The sequence below is a fragment of the Silurus aristotelis genome, assembly GCF_946808225.1.
Source record: "Silurus aristotelis genome assembly, chromosome: 19".
NCBI classification, from domain to species: Eukaryota; Metazoa; Chordata; class Actinopteri; order Siluriformes; family Siluridae; genus Silurus; species Silurus aristotelis.
The window spans coordinates 7,762,575-7,787,194 of record NC_139592.1 but is presented as its reverse complement, the minus strand read 5'-3'; the positions used below and the strand labels follow the sequence as shown (position 1 = coordinate 7,787,194).

General features: G+C 37.8%; 2 protein-coding genes across 6 annotated transcripts; one reads left to right on the top strand and one right to left on the bottom strand.

Annotated features, from left to right (window-relative positions):
• Positions 1 to 1,961: 1,961 nt before the first annotated feature.
• eno1a (enolase 1a, (alpha)) lies at positions 1,962 to 10,961 on the bottom strand. 4 transcript variants are annotated; one of them, XM_083569907.1, is made up of 12 exons: positions 10,561 to 10,961; positions 8,768 to 8,866; positions 7,149 to 7,244; positions 6,206 to 6,264; positions 5,517 to 5,586; positions 5,211 to 5,344; positions 4,894 to 5,116; positions 3,941 to 4,138; positions 3,292 to 3,493; positions 3,058 to 3,166; positions 2,897 to 2,955; positions 1,962 to 2,400 (listed from the first exon to the last, which is right to left on the bottom strand). In XM_083569907.1, the coding sequence occupies exons 2-12, from the start codon at positions 8,850 to 8,852 to the stop codon at positions 2,337 to 2,339; spliced, it is 1,299 nt and encodes a 432-aa protein (XP_083426033.1). In that variant the 5' UTR covers positions 8,853 to 8,866; positions 10,561 to 10,961; the 3' UTR covers positions 1,962 to 2,336. The 4 variants fall into 4 exon arrangements, with proteins under 4 accessions (XP_083426033.1, XP_083426035.1, XP_083426034.1 ...); XM_083569909.1 differs by having other exon boundaries at positions 6,206 to 6,833; positions 6,889 to 7,244; positions 10,561 to 10,720; XM_083569908.1 differs by lacking the exon at positions 6,206 to 6,264 and adding an exon at positions 6,494 to 6,552 and having other exon boundaries at positions 10,561 to 10,720.
• ca6 (carbonic anhydrase VI) lies at positions 10,962 to 24,172 on the top strand. Of its 2 annotated transcripts, none has more exons than XM_083569880.1 (11): positions 10,962 to 10,978; positions 18,000 to 18,123; positions 18,968 to 19,150; positions 20,947 to 21,095; positions 21,402 to 21,497; positions 22,502 to 22,568; positions 22,647 to 22,804; positions 22,882 to 23,008; positions 23,088 to 23,171; positions 23,298 to 23,324; positions 23,413 to 24,172. In XM_083569880.1, exons 2-11 carry the CDS (start codon positions 18,042 to 18,044, stop codon positions 24,033 to 24,035), a joined length of 1,596 nt encoding a protein of 531 aa, XP_083426006.1. In that variant the 5' UTR covers positions 10,962 to 10,978; positions 18,000 to 18,041; the 3' UTR covers positions 24,036 to 24,172. The 2 variants fall into 2 exon arrangements, with proteins under 2 accessions (XP_083426006.1, XP_083426007.1); XM_083569881.1 differs by lacking the exon at positions 10,962 to 10,978 and adding an exon at positions 11,463 to 11,479.
• The last annotated feature ends 448 nt before the right edge of the window (positions 24,173 to 24,620 follow it).

The following is a 24,620-nucleotide window of genomic DNA, read 5'->3' as shown; positions in this document are numbered from 1 at the left end:
AAAATACTGTGCTCTATCTTGAAAGTCATTTCTTCTTTAGCACTGTTTTCTTTAAATCACTCGACGACTCGCATTCAATTTATTTACACTGTATGATTGAATCACACTCATCCATGTGAAAAATAGGTCAGTTGATTTTGACAGTTCGTTGTATGCCGTCACCTTCATATGCTACATAATATGATTATATTATAGCGAACCATGTGCATTCGAAGACTGTAGACTGTGGTGTGGAACTTGATGAGCATTTATTCTCTCTAAAGCTCATATGAAATTGCCTCCATGAAAGGCAGAAATTCACCTCGTGCTAAGGTAAGTCTAGGGTTCTGAGGTATTTTATGGTTATATTAATGAAATCAGCCTGTTTTCTTTGCTATAGGTTTCAAGTTAGATTAGAATAAACTCCAGTATTGACTATACTTGGTTGAGTAACAAGTCAAACCTGAACTAATGGTAAATATTACCCAGAAAGAAAATTAATGCTGGCTCAACATCTATTTTGGGTGACTAGGCTGGCACTCTCTATACAATTTTAAACCAGTGGTGGAAAATTGGCACTTTTACTAATAACACTGCAAAGCTTAAGATAACATCCCCCCCACCCCTGGAAAAAAAAAAAAAAAAAAAACTAATTTGTGTGTGCTCAGAGGCATGTACATCACAAAATGCATTATCCTGGCACAGTTGATGGCCTCTGGGTTTATTCTATTAAAATGAACCCATTAAATTAACTTTTTTCCCCCCTTCCCTAATTGACAAGATAACGAAGTACATTTACACATTAAAGTCTGATTTCTGAACTAACAAATGCTGGACTGAGGTTGTCAAGGTGTATTTAAAGAAGGTTGAAAATCTGTTTGCTTTTGGCACAAAATGTGATATTGAACCAATGTCAGCTCTCCAGCTGGGTGGTTATATTTAACTTCTGGTGAATTCATTAGCAAACAGATGGATTTTGCATTATAGACGTGAAACTTGTAGAAAGGATAGCAAATTGTTAGTCAGCACAAACTTTGAATGATGTTTTCAGGTGTAGCTGTGCAACAGTGAAAACTCCACACTTTAAAGTAACAATTATTTCTCCATGATGAAACCATGACAAATGTGTACTTTAATACCTTTAAAAGTTACAAACCATGTAACTGTAGTTGTGTGCTGGTCTAGCTAATTTTGGACATGCAGTTTCAGTCGCTTTGCTGTTAATGTTTTAAAAAAACTATTGCCACTGTAAGGCAATGGTAAATTGAGGTGTATTTATATAAAAAAAAACAAAAAAACCCAAAACAAAACAAAAAAAACCCCGCAATGTAGTAGTCAGCAGGGGGCGCCATACTCTTCGGAACAGCCCTGAAAATCATTGCAGTTTAGTATATTATATATAGACATACGCAATCTTTAGACAAATTAGTCTGTGAAATATGGACAAATCTTATACGGTCAGAAGGTTAAGTATTAGAAAAATGCAGAGTGCGTTTTACCTAAAAAATAATGTATTGTACATATAATACCTCAATTTCCCAGAAGATAAAGTGCTTCAGATTGCATTACTCTGGAGTGACACAAGAGGTCAGTACAGACCTCGAAAGCAGTCCCTGAACAAAGTTAACGGATCACGGTATACTTTTCCCAGCTTAGTGAAATGATTTCTAGCAAACAAGAAGGAATGTTTGCATTGATTGTATATGTTTAACCAGTAAAATGAAGGCAAGTTTGTACATAATATTATCAGATGCTGTGCTGAGTTACTGGGTTGTCTTCTGTTACTTGCTTCTCATGCATCATTGCTTTGGGCGGTCTCTTATTACCAGGCAGGTGTCACTTTTCCACTCTACTCATGTTTCTGCTCAACAATCCTTTTCAATTCACAGGTTAGTCATAGCTGCTCATCCCATCATCTATAAAAAGAGGTTGATGTTTGCAAACAAAATTGTAAAAATAAATAAATCGAAGTACACAGACTTACTTCCACGAGTTTATTTCAGCCACACTTTACAGTAGCACTACAGCAACACTGAGAATTACATTACACTACATACAGTGCAGCTGATCAACTCAACTCCTAATTAAGAGGATCAGACTCAGTACAACACACAAGAAGCAAGTGAAATCACACAATACACAAATAATTAAAGGACCAGTGCTATTACTTGGGTGCCAAAGCATTGGAAGGTAGGTGTTCAGTTGGCACAGAAACAATTATGCCTTAGCCTAAAAACTTGGACCTTGAATTTCAATGCGTTCCCTGCATCCCTTTCCCCCCCAGAGAGTAATATAGTGTGGCTTTAATGTGTGGAAGTGTGAGGATGGTAAACAGTGGCCTGTGAAAGGCCTGCTTTTCAGATGGGTTTCCTGAAGTTCCGGCCAGCAAAGCGGGCCTTGTCACCAAGTTCCTCTTCAATCCTGCATAGAGGAAGACAGAAAATAATAGTTACTCTAATCTATAAACAAAAGCCGTTCACAAAAGGCTAGAATATAATTTAACATAATCCACCTTCAACAGCATGTGTGGATCACAAACAGAAAAACTATTCTTTACACTAAGAAAAGTAATTATATCCGTTTACCACAATCGCCCACACGAGTCTAACCACAGCTAAATATTCCTATACAGCTGGCCTTTTCACAGAATGCTCTATGCCACCACTTCATGGAACTTAGATCTAGCTTTTAATCAAATTGTATTCCTGCTGTCAGAGATGAGCTAATTTCCTGCCTTATTTCAAGGGATTTAATGGTTGCTTAGAAACCCGTGCATTTTAAATGATTGATCGAAATGTATAAATGCGTTTTCTGTTCTTTTCAGTGCAGATTATTAGCTGTGTGTCAAAACTCAATCACCACTCAAGAAATTGCAGACGTTAATCTCAATGCTGTGCGATCTAGATCTATACTGTACCTGAGCAGCTGATTGTACTTGGCCAGACGCTCAGATCTGCAGGGGGCACCAGTCTTGATCTAAATAAACACACAAATCCAATTAGGTTGTTCTCTTCATTAATTAACACATGGGGAGGGGTGGGGGTTAAAAAAAAAAAAAAAAAAAAAAGTCCCACTCACCTGGCCAGTGCAGAGGCCAACCACAAGATCAGCAATAAACGTATCCTCAGTCTCTCCAGAGCGGTGGCTCACCATCACACCCCAGCCACTGGACTGAGCTAGCTTGCAGCTACACAGGCACGAGAGATGCAAGTACATGTTACAGCATGCACATTTTCCCAGATGGAAATCTGATGCTAGCTGATTAAAAGCGTAATTATACTGAAAAGCATCAGTGTTTGTGTAGTCACTCACGCCTGGAGGGACTCTGTGACTGAGCCGATCTGGTTGACCTTGAGCAGCAGGCAATTGCAGGCCTTTTCTGACACAGCCTTATCAATGCGTTTGGGGTTGGTCACAGTCAAATCATCACCCACCACCTGAATGCTGGTGCTGCCTGTGAACTTGGACCAGGCTTCCCAATCATCCTGGTCAAAGGGATCCTCAATGGAGACAACTGAAGACGACAAAATAAATAAATAAACACCCATTTGGTTATAACACCAATTAATTGCGCAAACCTGGTCTGAAAATTATAACAGCAAAAACCTTAAACCACAACTATTCAATATGCTTGCATTAGCTTTTATAACTAGCATTGATTTATTGAAGGGAAAAAAAGTATAAAATAAAAATGCAGTCATCCATTAAATATGAATTGACCAGAAGCCCTGAAAATCCCAAAAGCCACAGCTGAAGCGAGGCCGTGTGCTCAGAGGCACGTACATCACAGAGCACATAAGCATGGCAGAGTTGCTGACATCAGCGTTTATCCCACTAAAATTAACCCTTTACATGCTTTCTCTATTATATAACCGTAGTGTACCTGCTAGAGCAAGCAGTTTAAGCATTATAAACTCATGGCACTCGCTCATAGAAGATGAACTCTAAAATGAAATCTTACCAGGATAATCCTTCACAAAGCTCTTGTACAGGTCAGCCAGCTGGTCATGGCTGATGTAACGGCTAGGATCATCGGGTGACTTGAAGTCCAGGTCATATTTGCCACCTTTGTAGAATTCAGAGGCTGCCACATCCATGCCAATCACAACCTTGTCAGTGTAGCCAGCCTTGCTGATAGCAGTCTTCAGCAACTCAAGAGCTGAGAAAGATAATTTATTTTTAACCCAAAAAAATACAATGACAAAAGCATTTTTAGTTGCATTACACTTCTGCGTTTGAGCGCTTTTGCCATTTCAACCCAAAATGGTTTAACCACCACGTTTCTCATACTGTACACCAACAATAAAGCAGATGGACAGACTACCAAAATCTATTTTTCCCCGTTGAGGTCAGAAAAGGCATAGGTCGACAGCTGAGAGGTCTCACTGCAGGTGTCCGACCGACCGTCCCGGCATAGGCTTGGTCTGAAATTAGACACCTTGTGCTGCTGCTTAAAGAAGGAATTTATAGTTACAGTTAAACCAGGCAGGCCAAGTTTTGTAAAGATTCATGTTTAATGAAATTAAATTACCAATTACAGCTCTGGATTCTGCCAAGTTTGAATGCAAACAGCAGTTAGAGTAAGTGAGACCTTTTTGACCAGATGTAGCAAACCAATGCTTTTCACATATTACTCGATACATTGTATTGACAAAAACAAAAATTATTTAGTACCGTAATAATCTTTAAAATGTGCCGCTATATAATTTTTATGAATCTATGTATAACTTGATGTTTTCATTGTGGACTAAGAAGTGTTAATTTTGAACGAGATGCAATACTCTTGACTTGTATGAGCATGAAAAATATTTGAGTGATGGCATAACCTTTACTTCGACACACAAAACGCAACAACGGAATTGTTTGCAGAAGGAAGCAAGTGCACTCAAACTGCCACATGGTTTCTCCCCTCACCTTCTTTGTTCTCCAGGATGTTTGGGGCGAAGCCACCTTCATCTCCCACATTGGTGGCATCTTGGCCGTACTTCACCTTGATGACGTTCTTCAGGTTGTGGTAGACCTCAGCACCGATACGCATTGCCTCTTTGAAGCTGCTTGCTCCAACTGGGAGGATCATGAACTCCTGCATGGCCAGTTTGTTGCCAGCATGTGAACCCCCATTGATAACATTGAAGGCCTTAGGAAAATAAATGGCTTCATTAGTGTGCCAAAAGCCATATAGATTACCGAAGGCTTGATTAGACTCCAACATGAGCACAATGTGTACTTACAGGCACTGGGAGGATGACCTCTGGATTTCCAGCAAGGTCAGCAATATGGCGGAAGAGTGGGACACCCTTCTCTGCAGCACCGGCCTTGCACACAGCCAGGGACACACCCAGGATGGCATTTGCACCAAATTTAGCTGAAGATTCACAAAGCATTAGTAAAACGCATAAATTAATAAAATGTAAGTTATTCATATGCAGTCATTTTGTACATCTACACATTCCACATCTTTATATAAAACATACTTTTGCTTAATGCAAGTTTTACAATCCATATTTATTAGCAACGTGTACATGATTTCAGCTTACATTTGTTGTCTGTACCATCCATATCAAGCATTAGCTGGTCAATCTTCTCCTGCTCCAAGACAGACACGTCCTGTTTGAAAACAAAAGCAATGTAAATAAGAATAAAGTATTTTGGCAGTAAGGATTTATCCATAAGGCTGGGTTAAATATCATGCTGTCAGCACAAAGCTGATGTTATGTTACAGGTTCACAGCAGACAAGGGCTATAAAAACATACCATGCCTTCTAGAATTATTGGCACCCTTCACAAAAATAGCACCCTCATTATAAAGGAAAAATTTAATAAAAAGCTAGCCCAAATAGTACTAGAACCCAATTTATGACAAAAACCCTTTCTGAAGTCATGGAATTAAATAAGGCTGCACATATCTACTATAAACAGAGCTTACATACATATAGACGTTACTGCATGGAGGAAATCACTACTTAAACTTGCTCTAATGATAAAAATAAAATAAAACTACCGTCGAGGTCAAAATCTCCTACATTACATGCTATTTTCATGAAGGGTACAAAATGTTCTGGAGAGAACAGTATAAACTGCATTGTCCTGAGCAAATTAATGTCTCTCATAAAACTGGTCTCTTATAAATTACTACATCAAAACTGATTTAATATTTTAACAAGCTTAAACCAGTTACATACAATAACACACATTGTTGAGTTAGTCGAAAAATAAATATTCCTACCTGGCTAACCAGGGCAGGTGCAATTGTTTTATTGATATGCTCAACAGCTTTTGTGACACCTGCAAGGAACAAGCAGACCATCACTGACCCGAGCGGTGGTGAACATGCAGAGTTAGACATTAGATCACAGGCCCTGAAGATGCATCGATAGCATTCAGTTGAGGGAGCTTTAACAGAGATTCAAATATTTCTCAGGACCTCCGTGATCTGTTAGGTTGCAAAATCAAACTCATGCTCTGGCACACACAGGTGAGAGGACCCAGTTTCAGTTACTGCACACACATTTACCTGGTTACACAAAGCTGGGGCCAAGAACTCATTTACATATTTTACAGCCCTTTTCACCCCTGACAGAGAAGAAGATACATGTCAATAGTGGCGAGACAGAAAAACAAAGACAGTACGCAGTGACAGAACAAAATTAACAAAGACCTGGGAGAATGTAAAACAGTAAATAATTAATTGCTGTGTGGCTGAGGTGAAGCAGCTTTGCTTTCCGCTTGGGAATTTCCTACTAGTCTTGTTGTAGACAAAGAATTTTAATGGAGAAAAATTCTGCACTGTGCTCTAAAAGGTTAAAACATGTATTTAAATGTTTAAGCTGATAGTGGAGTCTGGGGACACAAAGCTATATTAGTTTTGGGTTTGCATTCTATCAGTGAGAAAATTTGTTAAAATAATACAAAAAACACAAAAAAAAAAACCCCTTGTCTCAAATAGCTAAAATAATTTCAAAATCCATAGAATGAGGGTATTTTTGTTTTGTTTTTAAACAGTGTAGCTGCTTTAGTTATCCAGATGTCATCAAAATGCACCCTTCCCCCACACCCAATATAACATGATCTAGCCATATTGCTAAAACCCACTTAAGCAAACCTAAAAACATGGCCAAATGTCAAGATTACAACATAATGCCATTTTGCAATAACCCCTGTAACCGTACCTTTGCCCAAATAGCGTGTCTTGTCATTGTCACGAAGTTCAAGGGCCTCATAGATGCCAGTGGAGGCACCACTGGGTACTGCAGCTCTGAAGAGACCTTAAAAAATAAAACACAAATCACAAGTCCAGGTGACTCGCTTCCTCATAGATCCATTTTATTAATGAAGTGACTGTATAAACATCAAGGCACTTCACATAACCAACATTTTCCTCCAAATACTTGCTGATTAGAGGTTTTAACATTAACAAGCATGCCGTTTAGAAACCTTACAAGGGGTGGGGTTTTTTATCCTTTTTTTTTTAGGCAGGAAGAAGAGGAACTAAGCGGTTTTAGACATTAAATAATACAATATGAAGTGCATGAGTAATAATTTTATATGGAATGACTGTTATTGGTCAAATTCTGTGGAAAATCAACTCTCGAGTAATAACAGACAAGGTCACTTTCTCTTGTTCTTAACATTAAAAATTCCAAATTGACAGCCTTGATGGAAAACTGATATTAAAAAAAATTAATAAATAACCCCACATACAGACATGCTTATGCAAATGCAGTTTTACCTACCAGTATATTTGACTTAACGTTTCATTAATGTCCTAAACAATTCTGGCAATTCACTAAATATTACACATTCCATGTAAACTGGCAGACCTACCCTAAAGTTTTATAAATAAATACAGCCAAGACAAAAAAAAAAACCAGTATAGTTTTTTTCAAAGAAACAGTGGTCCCTTTGATTTTCTTCAAACAATATTAAATAAAAGGTTGGACTTATTTAGGAAACAAACTGTGGTGTAGTTAAACTGGATAACCTGGCAAGAGCAAGGATACAGTATACACTACAGCGGCTCATCAAAAATAGCTCAAAGTGCAGATGACTACTACTTCAGCTGCACTCGTATTGCAGGGAGAAGGGCTGTCCTTCAGCTCAGTACATTCTGGAAAGCCAACCTAACCATGTGCTTGCTAGGAAGCCCAAGCTACTAATAATTATTCACTGAGCTTCATTAACAGTCAGGGCATATGTTAGGAACTAAACCACTGCATTGTTGGACAAACCATCACTATAAAGCTGGAACCTTTCACCTACTCAGTTATTTTAAATCTTAAGTATTAAAATCCTGTATAAAATCCATTTGTAAAAAAGGATTTATTAACTTATTCACACCAGGTACAGTGAGTCAAAGTTTAATACTAATAGCTATGAGGTTATTTAGTCACTTGGCTTTAGTGATGGTGGTTTAGTAATGTGTATAACGTTTTACAGTGAGATGCAATGCAATCCAGCCTGTATCTCATTACAATGACTATTTATATTCATCTACCACTTGATCTGCATCCCACAGCCTACTGGACAGCACATGGGAGACTGGTCATGGAGAAAGCAACTCAATGGCTCATTCATTCGTAAACTCTGTGCCTGCATATACAGACTTTTGCCTGGTCAGAACTCACAATCATTCACAGATGCTATGAAATGAAATGGCTGCTGCAATGGACTCGGCTGCTGAGGAAACACTTGCAATGAACAAGGAGATTACATGTATTAAGAAGGAAGTCACCAAGTACAACGCGTTACATTCTAAAGTTCCACACCTTGTCTGTGTAATGGAAATTACCTTTCTTAGTATAGAGATCAACCTCGACCGTTGGGTTTCCACGGGAGTCAAAAATCTCACGAGCGTGAATCTTTAGGATAGACATTTTGCAGGATCTCTCTGGAGGAGACAAAAAAAATAAAAAACATTTGCAACACAATTAACGATGCTATAAATAACGAATTATATGACTGATCAAAGAGCATCGAATCACATTTTACATGAAGGTTTCCAAAAAAAAGCACCCGACACGGCATGGATGAGTCATTGTAGTAAGGAAACTGCTTCAGTTACAGAAGTGCATGAATAAAAAGTAAAATTTTCTTGAACTGAATCAGCATGCTAATTCTCATTCAAGGGGAAATTCAGAAATTTGCAAATCCCCTGCTAAACCTTTCAGGTAAGACATCAAACACAAACTCAACACCATGTCAGGAACAGCAACACACACACGCACACGCACGCCCGCCCGCCTGCCCTAATGAACCCTCAGTAATGTTTTTGCATCACACTAAGTTTTTGATTGGAGGAGGCTGAAAACCCAAAAGAAAAACACTTGTAACCACACGTGTATGTCCGTGTTGGTGGTTTACTACAGGTGAATCCCCACATGACTACAGGTAAAAATGGAAGCCAGTAAAATGAAAAGGCATGCTGAACTGATATTCATTGACAAACACTGATGCACCACATAAGAGTATCGATCTGTTGCGTCCCTAAATATAAAGGGAATGATCTGCAGCAAGAATTTTCCCAAAGACCGGGTCAAAATTAGTCACCAGCCACAGGATTACTAACCAATTTGACATGTTTCAAAATGATTCATACAAAATTCAGCCCTAGAGCTGGAAAAAAGCTGAAGAAACTTAAGCTTGATTTAAAGCTATAATTTCAACGCTCAAATAACCAATTCCACAAACAAATTACAAGGTCAAGGGAAGCTCTAAACATTTAGTAACATTACATAAGAGCAACAGCTACATGAGCTTTAGTTGGACCAATAGAAAGTGTTGTAGCCTTAAATGTCCACAAAAGGCCACAAAACACCGGGCAAGACAGACAGCAGCACATGCACCCTTTGCCTACACTCAACAAGTTATTTTCCACACCATGAACCATTAATGACAATAAGGAAACCGGTAAAAGGGAAATAGAGACTTCCTGGAGTTTATCTGGCGTTCAATATGGCAAAATATGATATAGTGGTGTTTTAAAGCCATTAAGGCAGCAAGCGACGGCCATAAAAGGAGCACAGAAACCATCATTTCTACAAGAATCCGGGTTAAACGCACTCGCGTTCTGACGTCATCAAATACGATTTTTTTTTTAACTGCGTTTTAGATGGAAAAAAAAGGCCGTTTGAATAGAATGTTTGAAAAAAACATACGTCTTTCGTCGAGCCAGACCAAAATACACAACATGGAGATAAATCGTTTACATTTACATTTCATCATCACCGGCTTGAAGTTCAAGGGCAAAAAAATATCAGTCATGACAAGCACAAGCAGAAACCCTCCTCCTCTTCCTGCTGCTCAGAGACAGCCATTAACCGTCAGGCACCTTAGAATAGCCCACAGTGTTCTAACTAACTATATTATAAAAATGTATCTTATAAAATTCCTTCCAATTTAACGCTAATATTAACATTAAGGTCAACGCGGATATCTAGAGCGCGCACGCGCACTCCGCGTCCTCAACATCCTGTCACGAAGATTTAATCCAAACCGTCTCTTTTTAAACTCGCCGAAATTCATGCGAAAAGCAGCAGGAGGTTATTGTTTGTAAGAAATGTGTTGACTTTGACGTGTCCTCACCTCGCCTAGCTGTGTGCAAGGACAGGAGTATGGGTCGCTTGACTCTCCGCAGAAGCAGCAGCAGAAGAAGGCGGACTGCTCGGAGTGTTGCGCAGTGATAACCCTGAGAGGAAATCAGGAAGCCGCGCGTGCGGGCTTTTCAGAGCGACCTGATTGGCCGAATTGGCATCACGCGGGCGAGCGCGTGCATGGACGAGCGCACGTTCACCTCAATAAAAAAAGAAAAAGCTCATCCGTAGATTAATTTTGAAGGGAAAAATATATCTAATTATCCGAATAATCCGATTCGAATCAAAATAATTGTTTTCACCCTATGCATAATTTAATTAAATCAGTTTTTATATCAGGTGCATGAGGTAGGCGGTACCCAGCAGTCTACGTGCCGGGCATCAGCTACAGACAGACTGCGTCACCGAGGGTTAGTCAGTACATCCGGCACCAGAACCATGACAATTTTTCCCCAACCACATTTAAAACATTAGTTTTTTTAAACATGTGCATTTGAATCCAACTGTTTTACAAGGAAAAATGCATTCATTTTATGATAATGGTTATCAAACTTATGGTTATAATATTGATTTGGGCACAAATTATTTTGTACGAATAATGTAAATGCATAGATTCATTCTAATAATTATACGAATGAATACAACAGTGCATTCATTTTATCCAGACTTTTCCAGTCCTGTCTCCACGTACACTAGAGCATCTTTGGGATAACAGAGTTGAAGTGATTGCTTGTGTGTGTGTGTGTGTGTGTATGAGAGAGAGAGAGAGAGAGAGAGAGAGAGAGAGTTCTGCTGTAGTGATGCTGTGCAAACCCAAGCGTCGCCTATGGCCGCCACTGACGCAGTGTGTGAATCAGTGTTTGACCTTGAGAGAGAGAGAATGACTATGCAAATACGACACCTGGTGTCTAGTAAGCGATCTGCACTAAACGTTGGGCTTCCTGTCTCAACATTTTGCATTTTGCTCGATTCTATACACTCTGAAAATCCTGCTGTTTCACATCCTTCACCTAAAAATATATTATATCTTCAAATATAAATACTATATTATATGAAACAATAACATAAGAATCTGCAAAAAGCAGATCTTTTAAAGCAACCAGTTCATATTATCCTGTAATGAACATGTATCTTATATGTCTTTCTTATAATACAAGTGAAAACGGTTCTAACAATAAGGTAATCAAAGAATAAATAATAGTAATATAATTGAAATGACAGATTTTAATCCCAGCTCATGGAATATACCCCTCCCTGCCAGCAGATGTCATGCTTTTTTGAGTTCTTGCCTATTTTTTGACTCGAATGTCCTTAATTTCACATATACAGTACAAGTTTGTTATAAATATTTGTTTGCTGTGGAGTCTTGTCAATTCTCCATTTGCTGAGCCTTGGTCATCCATGTGTCTACATCATTTGCCTTTTAATTTAACTACTCATTAAAACCTAAGATTATTTCTCCTTCTGAGGCCTGATTATGTTTTCCCTGGTCTCCTCTTTGATTGCATAATGGTACTGTCAATACAGCTTTCTCTATATGGGTTCTAAACCTTCAGACGACTGCCTGTTCACATGGATCTAGCAGAGATCATCTTTCAAAGGCAACTACGCTTCAGAGGCACATCATGTTTCTGTCACAATTGAGAAGTTGATCAGTTTGTGTTAAGGCTATACTGCTCCCTCACAAAGTCGAAAGGCAGATGTGTCAGTGAGTGCAAGCAGTGAACCCAGAAATCAATATAACCTAACCTTGAATAACCTTACAAAAAAAGCACAATATGTCCCAGGGGAAATACAAAAAGATGTACTAATGCAATATGCTTTTCAACTTACCCTCTTTCTCTATATTCTACTACTGAGGCAGCTATGTGCTAATTGTTGTAATAACATTATTTACTGAAAGACTACTCTCTCAGTATGTTGAGGCCTCAAATTGAACTAGCATGTAATGATGAACAATTAATTAAATTAATTAATTCAGCGGGAGATTGTATTGGGACACTTGAATTTTCCAGCCATATGTGGTTCTTCCCCAAATCCTTACCACAATGTTGGATCCACATTCCAAAATCTAGTGGAACATATTCTCAGAAAAGTGGAGTTTATTATAACAAAATAAGGTATCAATCTTATGATCAAGTGTCCACAAAATAATGTCCATATGGTGTATGTACTGCTAAAACTATTACTACTATTATAAACCCTGTTATAGTAAAGGTGCATTGAGAATGTGTGAGTGAGCAAGTGGAAGTCAATCATTTAAAATTATTCTTGGCGGAAATTGAATGGCAATTTGTTTCCAAAACATTCCCATGACCCACATAAACATGTCCATCACCTCAGCATACAGAAAGCAAAAGTACACTATATATTTTTTTCCCATAGTGCTCAAAATCCCATTATTACATTGCTTTCATAGCCTCTGTGGCAGCTGTTATCTTTATTGATCGAAAACAAACAACTTACCATTTTTATTATAGCTTCAGGTCACTACAGATACTTAATTATATACTAATCTGTTCAATACCCCATTAGTAATGCAAACATTTGTAGAAAGTCCATTGTAGGTAGCTTAACCTTTGAGGGCCTAGAAAAAGGAAAATTTCATAAAAACATTATCTCATTCTTATTCTTGCTTATTTCCATGATGTCCATTGATGAAAAAATAGATCAGTTGAAATCCCCCAAATCTCAGGGAACTACAGTGTAGTAGTTTCCAAAGGTGGTTAGTCCAAAGGCTTTCCTTGGTTTGTCCTCTAACCTACAGTTGTAAAGTTAGAACACCTTCCTGGTGGCTCCATCCTCAGCATTCGTCTACTGATATACCTCATGTCCCTCCTCTGCAGATCTCCAAACCATCTCAGTCGGACCTTTCTCACCTTGTCTCCAAAACGTCCTACATGCGCAGTCCCTCTAAAAAACTAGTTTCTAATCCTGTCCATCCTCGTCACTCCCAATGAAAATCTTCAGCTCTGCTACCTCCAGCTCCGCCCCCTGTCTTTTAGGCAATGCCATTGTCTCTAGACCATACAACATAGCAGGTCTCACCACAGTCCTATAAACTTAACATTCCACTCTTGCAGATAAACTTCTATCACAAATCACTCCTGTCACTGTTATCCACCCACTTCACCCTGCCTGCACTCTTTTCTTCACTTTTCTAACACACTCTCCATTACTTCACCTTCACCACCTCTTCTCCATGCAACCACACCACTTTACTGCCCTCCATCTCATTCACACACATATGCTCTGTCTTTCTCCTTCTGACTTTCATTCACCTTTTTTACAACACATACCTCAACCTCTCCAGGCTCTTCTCAACCTGTTCCCTACTCTAACTACAAATCGCAATATCATCTGCAAACATCATAGTCCACAGAGACTCCTGTCTGACCATCACCACTGCAAACAGGAAAGGGCTCATAGCCGATCCTTGAAGCAATCCCACCTTCACCTTAAACCAGTCTGTTGTTCCTACTGCACACTTCACTGCTGTCACACTGTCCTCGTACATGTCCTGCACCACCCTCACAAACTTCTCTGTCACACCTGACTTCCTCATGCAATTCCACAACTCCTCTCTTTTCACCCTGTCATATGCTTTTTCTAGATGCTGCTCTCACTTCCTCCTTACTAATCCTATTCACTTCCTGTTTCACCATCTCCACCTCATCCAACCTTCTCTCTCTCTCTCTCAATTTCCTCATTCATCAGCTGCTCAAAATACTCCTGCCTTCTCAACACACTCTCCTCACTAGACAACACATTTGCATCTACATCCTTTATTGCTCTAACTTGCAGCAAATCCTTCCCAGCTCTGTCCCTCTGCTTGGCTAATTGGAACAAATTATTTTTTCATGTGCGTTTTCCTCCTCCTTGTACTCCTGCCTACTTTTCTCATCTCTCCGTCAAACCCAACTCTTTATCTTAATGCTTTCCTGCACTTCCTCATTTCACCACCACATCTCTTTGTCTTCCTTTCTCTTTCCAGTTGTGACACCAAGTACCTTCCTAGATGTCTACCCTTTCACTTCTGCAGTAGCTGCCCAATCATCCAGCAGCTCTTCACCACCACGAGCCCCTGTCTGACCTCTTTCCTGAATTTCATACTACAGTATTCCTCCTTCAGTTTCCACTATCCTATTCTTTTTTAAGTCCTCACTCTCCACCTCTTCTTCTTCAACTCCAAAGCCATCCTACACACCACCATCCGATGTTGTCTTGCTACAATATCCCCTGTCAACACCTTACAGTCTCAAATCTTAAACTTTCAGGTTGCATCTCCTGCATAATATAGTCCACCTGTGTGCACCTTCCTCCACTCTTATATGCTCCTCCTATGCTCCTCCTTCTTCTTAAACTAAGTATTCACCACTGCCATTTCCATCCTTTTGGCAAAATCTACCACCATCTGCCCTTCCACATTCCTCTCCTTGAGCCCATACCTAGTCATCACCACCTTATCATCTTTCTTTCCTAGATACACTCTCCATCACTTCCTTTTCCTCTATTTCAGACCCACTTGGGAAGCATAGGCACTAATGACATTTATTATCACCCCTTCAACATTCACCTTCACGTTCATCACCCTATCAGAAACTCTCTTCACCTCCACTACACTCTTACTAAACTCTTCCTTCAGCATCACCCCTACACCATTTCTCTTTTCATCCACAAGATTATAGAACAGTTTAAACCCCCCTCATTATTCCTGGCCTTACTTTTTTTCCACTTGGTTTCCTGAACACACAACATGTCTACCTTTCTCCACACTATCATATAAGTCAGGAAACCAAAATGTAAAGTATCAACACTAATCTCCACTCTCCTCCACTTCTCCTTTCCCTGTTGTTTCTGTAGACGTCTTCCCCCTCCTCTTTTCCTCCTTTGGCCAACAGTAGCCAAAAAGTTGGCTAACAATACCTGTGGTGGTCGTTGGTAACCCAGGGCTTGACCGATCTGGAATGAAATTCTGATTCGTGATCCGCATATTATATTTGGCACGATTTACGCTAGATGCCCTTTCTAAGGGCTCTGGCTCGTGCAACCCCAATGGCTGGGTTTGAACTTTTGCCAATTACTGTCTACTCAGGTAATCTGAATAACTGAATATTTCATTTGGAAATAATTAAAATATATGATTAGAACAGTAGCTCCTAAGTAGTTAGACAACAGATAGTAGCATACAACACACACTAGTTGTGGATATTAGTCGGGTTGTCACTATTATATCATAAATAACAGTGCTATGCTAATAGCATATTATTATGACATTATAGTAGCTGTTAGTGTTTGTGTTACAACAGCGTTGTTGTTTTTTTGGTTTAGAATGTGTCTTTTCCTCACTAGGATCAGATTCAAGCTCACTTACAGGACAATATGAAAGAACCTAAAAGCCAATACTCAACAATAGTTTCCACATAAAGTATAATGTCTGTTAAGAAAATATCTTAGGACAAAGAGAAATAAGCACACAGTACCCATTAAACTGAGTTTTTGTGCCTCTGTTTTTAAGCGTTGTTTGTCTCAGTCCATCAAGGCATACAACAAACAACGTCTCATATGAATAATGGTTTCTATAACACTATCTCTACCTGTAGAGGTGGCACTCTTATGGGTTTTAGTGAGACTTCTTTAAATCCTTATTTCATAAGCTCAGTCTTTTCAGTAGTTCACTGCAAAGATTTGGAAATTTTCTAGATTCCCATGTTGTGGGCCCCATTTCAATCACTCTTAGTCTTGATTATTCTGTCGATTATCCTCTGTTTATCCTCATGTATGTCATGTGATGCCTGAGTCTGCTTTATCATTGTCTTAATTATTAAATAATTATATTGGATGGTGTATTGGAATTGCCAATAAATCTTCTCCTGTGCATTACATTCACAGCAGAGTTGCTATACAATTAGTCCCCTTTTTTCAATATAATCTGCCAATTCTTTAAATAGTTTCTTAAAATATCTGTAAAGCACATTAATACTGGTTTAAACACAGTATTTTATTTTTTTATAATATTTAGATTAATCCTTTAATCTGCTGGGCTGCAATTTCCAATGCTGTATACTTTAAGTGCTTTTAAATGTGTTGAATGATTTTCACACCCACTGAGCATTATTTTGTACGTGTTCTCACTAAACAAACTCTGCACTGAATGCATGACAGAGTTATTTGTTTACAATGCAGAAGGCAAGCCTGCTCTTGTCTGCCATTTAGTCTTGTCCTTTAGAAGAAAATCAGCACGGCATGTTGATATAAATCCAGTGATAAAATATCAAGGCCATCAACAAGGCAGTGCATGTTTATACGTATACATTAAGTTAACAGGTAGACAGTTAACTTCAACTTCAATGTACGGAATACCAATATGCAAAAATACAGCTTAATATACAAGTGGCTGATCATTATTAAATTAAAATGGAAAAATTGTTCATATAAATATTAACTCTCCAGGAAGTATTGCTACATACAGTAATGACACATTGAACATATTTGCAGATATTTTGAATAATTTATTAATATTTATGCAATGACTCTGTCAGAGTAAACTAGAAATAATAGTTTATTAATGTGTCCTTTCAGATAAACATATCATGTGACAACTGAGATACCCTTGTTACCTCATCACTTTACACTTTATATCTACTGAGTCCATTGTCACCTGGTCACGTTATACCTTACCTTAACACAAGACAATACTTTGTTCATGTATTCTTGACGCACTTGCTGAATTCTCTTTTGATCATATTTTTTCAAGCTGCAATTTATGAGTCTTACCAGAGACATTTTAATGTACATATGCTTAACTATGCTTAACTTCATACAAATGCCATACGAATTCCACAAATGTTGCTGGCTGCTTTTTCATAAAATATACTAAGGTGGCCAAAAGTATTTAGACATCCGATCAGCTAATAATTAGACTTATACATTTTGGAATGATCATACACATGGCTCCTCTTGCAGTAAATAATTTTGGTTTACAAAATGCTACAGTTTTAACTTAATTGTGCCAGAAGAATCAGGAGACCAAGGGCCAGGTTCTGACAAAAAAGTATGTTAGATCACGTGCACAGATAATCTGACCTTTCTATAGTCCAAACATAAGTGACACAAATTGTACATACTCAAGAGCATATAAACAATACTCAAGGCTAAAAGAAGAGAAAAGAGAAAACCATGAACAAAGACAAAACCATCATGACCAAATTCTGTAAGTTAATAAGGCATATTAAAATAATCCTAAAAGGTGTGTAGTTTCTCCATATCAGTCTTAAAGGACCCCACTCTGTGCTCGATGAAACATGTTTGGGCCCATTAGTTCCAAAGTAAAGTATAGAAAAAAATACTTTGTCTGTCCAGCTTGGTGACTGACGGGTTTGGCTTCAGGGCACCAACGTGTTTAAACCCGCCTCCACTCTCTTTCACTAGCTGCTCCAGTCTGAGGGCACCAAAGACATACACGGATGTGCAATGGAGCTGTTCACTGCGATTATACATTCAGTTTCACTGAGCTTTGTTCTGGCAGGAGCTGGGGTACACTGGACATATAAAGGCAAGTACTATTACTTTTGTAAATTACATTTAAATGTTATATTTACTCTTACAGTATAATATTTCTGGTCTTCTATAAGCAGCTTAGTCTTGAGGTTAATTCAGTCTGGATGTTGGGTATGACACTCACAATCTTCATACAGTTGCATTAGACTTGTATGTAGAGTGGCACTGATCTAAATTGATCTCTTTGGGTGAAAAGAAAATCCAATCTAACTAAAAAGAAAATACTAAAAAAACAACAAAAATATATATTAAAAATCCCAAACTGTCATTTATTGTCCCTGAGGTAGTAGGTTTATCTACTACAAATGTGGATGTAGAGTACTTTAAAACATTTACATTTTTTAGTAAAGTTTTAAAGGTGCACAATGCATCATTCTAGGTAAAAGACAAATACTAAAAACACAAAAAAGGTGTACAGTTACAGAGACAAAACAGCTGCAGTTAATATCCTTATTGTAAGAGTGTGGGAAAAGTTATACTTGTGGATATTTGAGGTTTCTGCAGCACAGTGTTATAGTTTTTTTTTTTTAGGCTAGCTCTATGGTGCTATATTTTAACAGTGTTCCCCTATCTTCTAACATTTATTTGCCAAATAAATATATTGTTTATCATAATGTCTATAATTTTAACAATTTCAGGGAAATTTCCAGGAATTCTTAGGGACCAACCACAAGCCAGACAATATAAAAATACCAAAAGAACTATGAGTGCATTTCAGTGCAGGAGTCTTAATAAACTTTTAGCCTTTACAATCTTCACCTGAACATCACACACTTTCTTACAGACTAAAAAACTGGCAGAAATATGAATATGGTTTGATAAACCTGTCTTTTCTGCAGAGGGATCACTGGATGAGAGACACTGGCCAGATGAGTATCCTGCATGCAGTGGCCGTAAACAGTCTCCTATTGATATCAAACGGCGCAGTGTGCATTTCAACCCTCAGATGCTACAACTTGAGTTGACTGGATATGGACAGATGTATGACATCAACTTCCTCATGAGCAACAATGGACACTCGGGTAAATGTCTCTCATCTTACTTTGTCTAATCTGTCCATGTCTCTTACATGACTGTGTCCGTACTGTATGTGTAACCTGTTAATAGTTGTATTTGAAGGTTCAGTGGGCTAAAAATAATTTGATTAAACATACTTAACCCTGTGAAGTCTGACATGAAATAATTAACATAATTCTATTTTTTTGGAAATTGAAGTGTTTATGTTGTCTTTAAACAAAACTATTTAATACATTTACAAATGCGATTCTTTTTTTTCTTGTATCATATTTGATACTATTTTATGCATTAGGCATTAATGCCAATTAACTGATCACTACAATGTATATTTTATAACAAAAACAAAGACTGATTATTTTATTTGGAATGTCCAGTCATCATTTTTCTCATCTCTAAGGCACTTAAATTGCCGTACATAAGCATGTCAATGCCAATTTCAACACTATTTATAATTGACATCTGAAAATACATACAGAAAAATAATGTTTGTGTATCCTGAATTTCTCCCATGAATTGGTAAAAAATAACATATAGATTATAATAATTATTTAACTGTTTTAATGAAAAGACAAATATTAGCAAGCTACAACATGACATACATATTTCATTTCCACTAGCATGGAATCAGTTCGAAATTATTTTAAAATGACCATTAAAATTATAATTAGTTTAATAAATAATACAATCTTTATATTTGACATTGTGGAAGGAATTATGCAGCTTGCACCATGAAATGCAAAGCATTGATGATTAAGCTAAATTACCTTATACACCTGCTGTATCATATTTGATTTGTATCACGATTTTACTATAACATTCTTTTAAAAAAATATAAATTAATTATTATTTGCTTTAAAAAAAGTAAATTTTCATATTTTAAAAAATCAGTAACAACATAAAAATTTTTTTTAACCAAATCTACAAAGATGTTCCTGCAAAAAAATAGCAAGTCAATTCATAAATACAGCCATATTGGAAAAACCTGCCTAAAGCCTGCTATTGACTGCAGAGCATAGATAACTCCAGTAGGGGGCAGAAGACAAGTCTCAAACTATATTCAAATATGATACGTTTGGCGTTATAGGGTTTATAGTATACATTGATAACCCATACCACTACATGGTCAAATTTTCCCAAAGCTTAACAAAGCTCATATTCTAAAATCAGAACAAAACTTACAAATCAGGTTTGTCCAATTCGTACCTGTCAAGCTATTTGTTTTCTTCATCCCTAACCTAAATGGAACATATTCTATTCCTCCTCCTTGCATGCCAGTACAGGAGGAGGGTATATACAGCTGCATACAATGAAATACCACAATAAGTGTGTGTGTGTGTGTGTGTGTGTGTGTGTGTGTTTGTGTGTGTGTGTGTGTGTGTGTGTGTGTGTGTGTGTGTGTGTGCGTTTATTGACTTAAACTGAAAAGGTTGTTCATGCTTGAACATTTTCTAAAAATATATAGGTTGATTAAACATGTTCAAACATGTCTGCAGCCTCTTGACTTTTAATGTGTCTCATCTTACACACTCCAGCATAAGAAGAATAATTGGAGTGAAATCATGCTTGGATTAATTGGATTAATTTGGTTTTATTCCAATTCCATATCAAAAATGAATCATTCAAAGCAATACATTCCTTGACTGAATACAGTTTGTTGAATTTCTAGGTCTTTTTTTCTGTTTTTTTTTTTTTTACTTTATCTGCAAATCATTAAACATCCTAAATATGCATCATATCTTTTTTTATTTCAAATGTGAGCATATGAGGGATATCAAAATTTCACTCTGTTTGGTTTGAATAGTTCAAATTAACCTTCCCCCCACTATGGTGATAACGAAGGGGCTGCCAAATCGCTATACAGCTGTTCAAATGCACCTACACTGGGGTGGATGGGACTTGGAAGCCAGTGGCTCTGAACATACTGTGGATGGCATCCGTTATATGGCGGAAGTAAGAAATATTCTTTTTTGTTTTAATATGTCTTTTGAGCTATATGAGTTAATCTTATATATAGTAATATAAATGTGAAATAAAAAGCCTGGTAATTTATTAAGTTAACACTCCTTGTGACAGTCTTGGACAAATTCCAACTGACTCCCTACATGTATAATTCATGTCTTATCACCTAACATAGTACAAAGAGCGACCAAAACCAAACCATCATAAAAAACTCATGTACGATCAGAGAGTTGTGTTTTATCTCTGCAATTACCAAATATGACCTGGCACTAATTCTTGTGGCCTGGTGTTTAATAGCTTCATGTGGTCCATTACAACTCTGATAAGTACGCAAACTTTGATGAGGCCAAGGATAAGCCTGATGGTCTGGCAGTTTTGGCCTTCTTTTATGAGGTAAGACATTACACACTTATTAGCCTGACCATACCAAAATAATTTTTAAAATGAATTAAAATTCATATGTGTATGAGACTGCCATCTTGTGGAAAGAGGGCAAAACCAATATCTGGGGTTTTCACATTTTTAGAGCTCTTTTTTTCATTACTTATGTGGGGTTCTTTAATTAGTTAATCAGGTTTCTTTGCCATGTCGGAAAATATATGGCACAAAAAAAAAATTCAATTATTGGACCTGGAAAAGTGGGAATTGAAAAAATGTAAACATTGCTGTCAAAATGATGACGTTCGAATAGCTGAATAACCTCCTATCTTTAAATGATGGGTGAAGACCTAGCTCATTCCTGAAACACATTTTTCCCTGTTTCTTTTATGTCTTAGTTTATTATTATTTTTAAAAAAGTGTGCTATTATTCCTCTCAACAGCGTTTTAGGCTGATGGTATCTTAAGTCGGTAACCTATTGAACCAGTGTTGATCTATTCATTGATAGATTCATCCTATTCTCTTAATCTGTGCATTAATTTTATTTTTTTTTACTGCAATGCGGTGGAACTCTAGATACCTGTTTATTTTGCCTTTTTGTAGTTACTATCAGTACTTTGACCTGCTAATAACTAATAACACATGCAATTTTTAAGATAATATTTGTACAATGCAAGTGCTGTGCAGAGTCAGGCACTCTATTAAATGAGACTATTGATCTAGTCATTGTGTGTCAGCTCACTGGCTTCAATTTTAATCCCAGTGTAATATATGCAGGTCATCCTCGCTAGTGTTTGTGGTAGTATTAGGGCCTGGCTGTTGTAATAGCACTGCTACAGGCTTTCTCCTCAGCTGCATTATTCAGTCTATCTCTCACAGCTTGTGATTGTACCCAAGCTTTTACCATTGATTTATAAGCTGATTACTTCACACAAACAAACATATGAGTAAACATCTGTATCACGATCTGCTGTCAAAATGACAACAATAAGTTTGTGATGTGTGCCTTTGCTTGTAGGACGGGCATTTTGAGAACACATACTACAGCGACTTCATTAATAATCTGGAAAAAGTCAAATATGCAGGTACCTGTTTAATGTTACAACAGGCATTTTGTTTGATCACTCAGTCCTCATACCCTTCTTTTCTGTAACTTTTCTCAGGGCAGTCCATGAATATTTCAACTCTAAATTTACGTTCCATGCTTCCTGAGAACCTTGCCCATTTCTTCAGATATGAGGGATCTCTTACAACGCCACCATGCTACGAGAGCATCCTGTGGACTGTCTTTGATTCCCCAATAACCCTGTCCCTTAACCAGGTGTTTCATTGTTGTAATGATTTTCAAATATAACAACAGTTTTAAATTAATCTCTAATTAATGGCTGTGAATTGCAGATTAGGAAGCTGGAGAGCACACTTATGGACATGGACAATAAGACCCTATGGAATGACTACCGCATAGCACAACCTCTCAATGACCGAGTTGTCGAATCCTCATTCCTTCCTCGCCTGGGCAAAGGCAGTATGTACGCTATCTCTCAGTTATTTTAATCACAATTTGTGTGCATGTGCATTTTGTTTTAAATGTTATCTCTTGTCAGCATTTTGTAGGCAAGAAGATATTGAGACAAAGCTTTTAAATATCGAAAGCATGATTACGTCTCTTGGAAAGTATATACAATCAGGTAAGATTTAATAGTGCCTGTAGCAAATAAATGTTATTCAAGCTGAATTGACTGGCTATTCCTAAATATAGGTAGAAAACTAGACATTGCACTGCATTTTCATACTTTGTTGTTTTTTATTTTTAGATGGAGGTTTTAGGCTTTCCAGCAAAGGTAAGCAGCAATAAATTTTTTTAAAGGTTCCAAGGAGTAAATGTCCTAAAAAAAAAATAAACCTAACCATTGTCTTTTTCACTGTAAGATCCACAGGCAATATTTCCACTAGTGCTCAATTTCCCTGCAAGCAAGCTAAACAGTTATGCTTTGATTAACCTGGCTCACCCAATGATCTCGCACTCTTTTACGGTGTGCATGAACCTGCGTATGAACCCACGCCCTGTGCACACTGTGCTTTCCTACTCAACCTCCAAACACGAAAACGAGCTCACGATCATTATGGGATACGAGGTGGGCCTGTGGATCGGAAACGAGTTTGTTAACCTGCAATACCAGCAGCGTCCCCATAATTGGGCACATTACTGCCTGACTTGGTCCTCACACACTGGAGGATCAGCGCTTTGGATAAATGGAGCTGTTGGACCGGAGCAGTACCTGCGATCAGGCTACAGTATTTCTTCCAGTGGTGATCTCATCCTGGGAAAGGACCAGGATGGCATCTTGGGAATCTCTGATTCAGATGCATTTGTGGGTGATATGACTGATCTGAATATATGGGATTATGTGCTAAGTCCCAAGGAGATCCAGGAGGAGGTGAACTGTGACAAAAACTCAGGCAAACTCAAAGGCAATGTGTTGAATTGGGGCGTCACACGCATGAGTCTATATGGAGGAGTCCAGCTGGAGACTGAAAGCAGGTGCTCCTGATTTAGCAATTTTGATTTACACCATACTCATAGAAAAGTTTAATAATTTTAATAGTTACATGTTAGTTTTGTCAAAAAGCTTAATGCTGCATATCAATGAAACCGTCAGCTACATCATGTGATTAATGTACAGTGAGGAAAATAAGTATTTGAACACCCTGCTATTTTGCAAGTTCTCCCACTTAGAAATCATGGAGGGGTCTGAAATTGTCATCGTAGGTGCATGTCCACTGTGAGAGACATAATCTAAAAAAAAATCCAGAAATCACAATATATGATTTTTAAACTATTTATTTGTATGATACAGCTGCAAATAAGTATTTGAACACCTGTCTATCAGCTAGAATTCTGACCCTCGAAGACCTGTTAGTCTGCCTTTAAAATGTCCACCTCCACTACATTTATTATCCTAAATTAGATGCACCTGTTTGAGGTCGTTAGCTGCATAAAGACACCTGTCCACCCCATACAATCAGTAAGAATCCAACTACTAACATGGCCAAGACCAAAGAGCTGTCCAAAGACACTAGAGACAAAATTGTAAACTTCCACAATGCTGGAAAGGGCTACGGGGAAATTGCCAAGC